Raw genomic sequence first — 4964 nt, 5'->3', positions numbered from 1 at the left:
TGCTGGATGATCCTATCGACTGGAGAGAGAAAACTTGTAGGACTATGAAATTTGTATGAACTCCCACTTTATTGACGGATCTGGTTTTTAGTATTTTAAATTTATAATGCCAATGTCATGGCAAAAGGAAATATTTGATTTTGCTCTTAAATTGTTCAGAAAGTGTTTTATGAAATCACGGAAAAGACTGTGCAAAATTGCAATAAAAGTTCAAAACACGAGAAAATGTCTTAAGTTTGGAGCATAATGTCTTTGCCTTCAAAATAATGTTAATTTGAGTTGGAGTCTCCGTTCCATTGATCCTTTCCGGCTCGTTCATTGGCCATCGCTAGCTGACGCATGTTCAGAAGGCATCCAGCTGCAGCCTCTTGCAGCCCAGCGTCCTCTGAACCAATCATCCCCAACAGCAACTGAAATACAAAAAAACGTGCATTGACAGTTGCAGCATTTTCCCGAATAAAAGGCTTTTTACTGAAAATATTGAAACACTCTGTGAAATTTCTGAATCTGCCCAATGACAACATATAGCACAATAATCAAATAGCTCATTGGTCTAGAAAGCGACATCCTACTGTCATTTTGACAGAAGAGAAAAAGCCTTCTTGTCTCGTGACTGCAAATCTCTGGTTGGTCAATAAAAAGCTTAACTAGAAAAAAATGATTACTCGCATGATCTTAAGGGAAGCCTTACAGTTGCCTTAACAGCTCCAAAATAGAATTTGGAGAGAAAAAGTAAACCTTCAAATTCAAAAGACCATAAATAGACATTGTGACAATATCACCAAAAAGAAAACAGGAGGAAATAAGGATAACAGAGCGAGACGCACAGTCCTTCCTTATAATAATAATAATAATAATAATAATAATAATAATAATAATAATAACAATAATAATAATAATAATAATAATAATAATAATAATAATAATAGTCTTTATTTTTATAAAAAAGTAACAATGTTAAGAAGCTAAAATTATCTCTCGTGTAAATTGCTGAATTCCAACAAGAGTACATTTGCGCAAATGTAAATAGACATTTATTCACAAATGTGGGCTTGAACCTTTCGGTGGAAACTTTGGGTAGTACATAGTTATGACCACGTGACCTGAAGGATCTGCTCCGCGTCATGGGTAATAACACGTTTAGTGGATGCGAAGAATTCCCAGTTATATTGCCCACATCTTTCTGTCGCGTTCTTCAATGATTTCATTTATCTTGTACCGCTTACTTGTGTATCCAAACTCGTACGGTCGACGAAAGAAATTGTCCATTTGGCCAAGGTACTTGGTATCATATGCACACGCCCACACCTCAATAGACCCTATGCAAAAATGGCTGCCTTTAAATTATTCTTTTGTTCATATTCAAAATAGCCCAACTAACATCGTTCGGGATAACAAATTCTTTAGAATTTTTGTCTCAAAAACGAGGTTAGTTGGGCTATTTTGAATATGAACAAAAGAATAATTTAAAGGCAGCCATTTTTGCATAGGGTCTATAGCAAAGTAGAACACTGACATTATTAGGCTATCGAACAGTAGATGCAGATTCTCCTTAGAATATCCATAGAATTTGAAGACTCTTAATATGTAAAATCGCCCACAAGCTTTACTAATCATACATTGAAAGTGTTTATCCCAGTCACACGGCTTATCTTGAAAAGTTACTCCAAGAAGGTTTAACCAGTCTCGACGTTTTATCCCTTGAATAGGATCGGGAAGTGGTTTAGATGTCTTGCCATTAAGTACCATCTCCCATGTTTTGTCTAAATTGAGGACCATCCGATTGCTGTCTGCCCACTCAGCGATATTTTGAACTTCACAATCAGCGTCAAATCATCTGCATCAGGGTCAAATCATCTGCATATTTAACCAAGACGTTTTGAGAAGGTTGCAGAGCTTGAATGTCATTTACCATCACTGACAAAATGATGGGGCCCAGGATAGTTCCTTGCGGTACTCCTTTGTTTCTTGGCAGAAACCCATAAGGGTTGAAACGTGTAACGGTCCCTTGTGTGCTGGGAAACAAGCTTCTGAATATTCAATTTGCTAAGTACCATGAGAGAAACATTCAACCAATCAGTTCGCAAGAACACCGTGACGCAATACCACAAATGTTCTCACGCGAAATTAATTGGAGCGAGGGGTTTCCAAATATGGTACTTAGCACTGAACATTCGGAAGCTGTGAACGCGCGTTACACGTTTCAACCCTTATGGGTTTCTGTTATTGGTAAATAGTCGGTTTCCATACGATCAACTTTGACACGTTGTAGTCTACCAGAGAGAAAACTAATGATCCAGTTATGTATGTAGGGATTGATTCTCAAGACTTTCAGCTTATTAGAAACGATGTTATGTGCCACAGAATGAAACGCCTTTGGGATAAGAAAATTCAAGATGAATAGAAACGGGAGTTGGTCATATTCACATGATAGGTTTTTACACATTGCCATGCTGTCGTGTTTCGATGATATCATCTGGCGTAAAGTAAAAACAACTTGTGAAATTCGCAAACCCCGGCCCTCTCCCCTAATCTTTTCCCGCCTCTCTATTTTCTCTTGAAGAAAATAAAATTCCCCTAACCTTCACAACTCCACCGCGGTGCATTTTAATACAACTTTCAGGACTTTTCCCAAGCTGCTCAAGTGCTCGCATCGCTGATCGCTGCACAATGATGTCACGTGACCCTAAGTACTCCACCATAGATTTGACAACTCCTTTGTCACAAAAACGTTTAGCGTTGTTGCCCCACTTGCTGCACATTGCGATGGCTTCGGCAAGATGGCGCCTTAGGAGAATGTCAGTCTAAAAACAAATTAATAATAATAACAATGAATAGGAAGAGAGGAAAGATGACGATGACGACGATGATGATAAATTGTGATGTTGACAATAAGAATGGAGATCACCGGTACCTCTTACTATCCGAGGTCAAGTTCCGTACTGAAAGTTACAGACCGAGTTTCTTCCGTTCATTTGTTTATCACAATTGCTTGTAATCTCGCCATCTGATTGGCTAATTTGCCAATCAGAGATAAGAGTCTACAAAACGCTGATCGCGTCATGCTCGCGTCAATGTGTCACGCAGTTGTAACAGCCAATCACAAACGCTCGTTTTGGGAAATAAACCAATCAAATTACTAAAAAGTTATAGACAACGCAACCTCTTTCTTTGTGTCATGATCTTGGTCACAAAATGTTGTGGATTCACTCGGCTGCGTCTCACGAGTCCACAAAAATTTGACTACTGTGAAGATGAATATCTTTGTCGATAAAGAACAGACAACGCTGAATCAGGTTCGATTTGTTAAATGGATTTCACGATAGAAGGGTGCGGTTCACTGTCTTCGTCGTGGTAAATGTACTGATGGCGAATTCTTCTAGAAAATTGGTTTGACTCCATATGTGTTCCTTTCTTTCACTATACAGGCTCCTTATCAACTATTGTTCTTTTAGTATTTATAGTTTCCAATTTTCAAATAATTTTGACTTGATAATGACGCTCAGCTAACGTCGAAACCTCGTCGTTTTTTAACAATTTCTTAACCATGTTTTAGTATTTTAAGAACGTTTAGATAAGTTTTTTTTTTTGCATTTTGTTATAGTTAAATGTTTTCCAAAATCACTTCTTCTTTAAAAACTTTAGGGTCCCAATGAGATTTGACGATCTCTGGGATACCTAGAAAGTACTGTGCAGGGATAAAGAGACGTACCTTATGCGTCAGATGAGCTAAGTGAGAGACCACGCCATAATCTGTGATGACACCCAAGTTCTCACGATCGCAGGCTATAATTGATATCACTGCGCAGGCGCTGATGAGGACCTAATCAGACAGAATAACAGATCGATCTAAAGGCGGTTTTCGCTAGCGACAGGAGATTACGATTTGGAGCCAAGTCTCTCGTTGAAGTTTTTGCTCTCGCAGATTGTCTACATCAGGCGTCTATCACTCTGTCTATTTTAAGAACAGCTTTCGCGCTATGTTTTGCGTATCTTGATCTGTCGACGCACAATGAGGTCACGAATCTAAAAATATCCTATCTCGCTCCCAGGGTCTCTCATCTTCCTGTCAATTGGAAACTGGAAACGAGAAGATGAGAGACCCTTGGAACGAGGTTAAAATATATCCAGAGGTCTGATGAAACCAGCGCTGAAGGTGAAGGTACCAGTTTTTGGCTCCAATTAATGAACTCCTGTTGGCCGACTGTCAGTGCACCCAGCCGCGCACTTAGTGTCAGTATCGAGTTGCGTCTATTTCTTTTTTGAAGGGGTAGTTTCTAAAGAAACTGTGGTGCTGCGTCGGTGGGGAAGTAGTATACAAAAATTTGGTTTATCAACGGAGTTGATAATGTAAATTGACCACCGTACAGAGATTCTAAAAGCTGACGTTTCGAGCGTTAGCCCTTCGTCAGAGCGAATCGAGGGATTATGGGTTACGTGTAGTTTTTATAGTAGAGTGGGAGCTACGCTATTGGTGGTAACATGGCAACGTGAAAAATAGGAATATATTAGTTAAATGAAAAGCGTTCGTTAATACCGTGAGGATTAAGGGTGCCGATTTGAAAGATGAATTTTTGTTCCAGATTCTTGCGGCTTTCCGTCGTACCTAGATGTAGGGAAAGGTCGCAGGTAGCCATGTGTTTTTTGGAGTGGTTAGGCAGATTAAAATGGCGAGCGACTGGCTTAGATGCATCCCTGTCATTCTTCTCAACATCGCGAAGGTGTTCGCGGAATCGGTCACCTAGTCGTCTACCTGTCTCACCAATGTATAATTTATTGCATAACGTACAGGTTATGCAATAAATGACATTTGCGGAGGTACATGTGAAACGATCGGTGATCTTAACAGATCGCTTAGGTCCCGATATCTTGCTAGTGTTAACAATGAAAAGACAAGTTTTGCATCGTGAGCGCGCGCATTTGAAACTGCCGGGTTGCTCGTTGGTTTTGAGCGCGCTTCTAAC

The 4964-nt window shown here is 39.6% G+C and overlaps 1 protein-coding gene across 1 annotated transcript; it reads right to left on the bottom strand.

The window, feature by feature from the left end:
- Positions 1–207: 207 nt before the first annotated feature.
- LOC137984854 (outer dynein arm-docking complex subunit 2-like) lies at positions 208–3764 on the bottom strand. The gene is made up of 3 exons (XM_068832168.1): positions 3713–3764; positions 2583–2804; positions 208–410 (listed from the first exon to the last, which is right to left on the bottom strand). Exons 2-3 carry the CDS (start codon positions 2760–2762, stop codon positions 270–272), a joined length of 321 nt encoding a protein of 106 aa, XP_068688269.1. The 5' UTR covers positions 2763–2804; positions 3713–3764; the 3' UTR covers positions 208–269.
- Between the last annotated feature and the right edge of the window lie 1200 nt (positions 3765–4964).

Source organism: Montipora foliosa, chromosome 14, assembly GCF_036669935.1.
Source record: "Montipora foliosa isolate CH-2021 chromosome 14, ASM3666993v2, whole genome shotgun sequence".
NCBI lineage: Eukaryota > Metazoa > Cnidaria > Anthozoa > Scleractinia > Acroporidae > Montipora > Montipora foliosa.
The sequence above is the reverse complement of the archived record's forward strand: the minus strand, read 5'-3'. Positions and strand labels throughout refer to the sequence as shown.

Excerpts from the sequence above, each read along its gene's own strand:
- LOC137984854 (XM_068832168.1), bottom strand. The coding sequence starts at position 2,762 with ATGTGCAGCAAGTGGGGCAACAACGCTAAACGTTTTTGTGACAAAGGA. Across the intron at positions 411-2,582 it reads ACCGCGGTGGAGTTGTGAAG|TTGCTGTTGGGGATGATTGG; the intron begins GTTAGGGGAATT and ends TTTGTATTTCAG.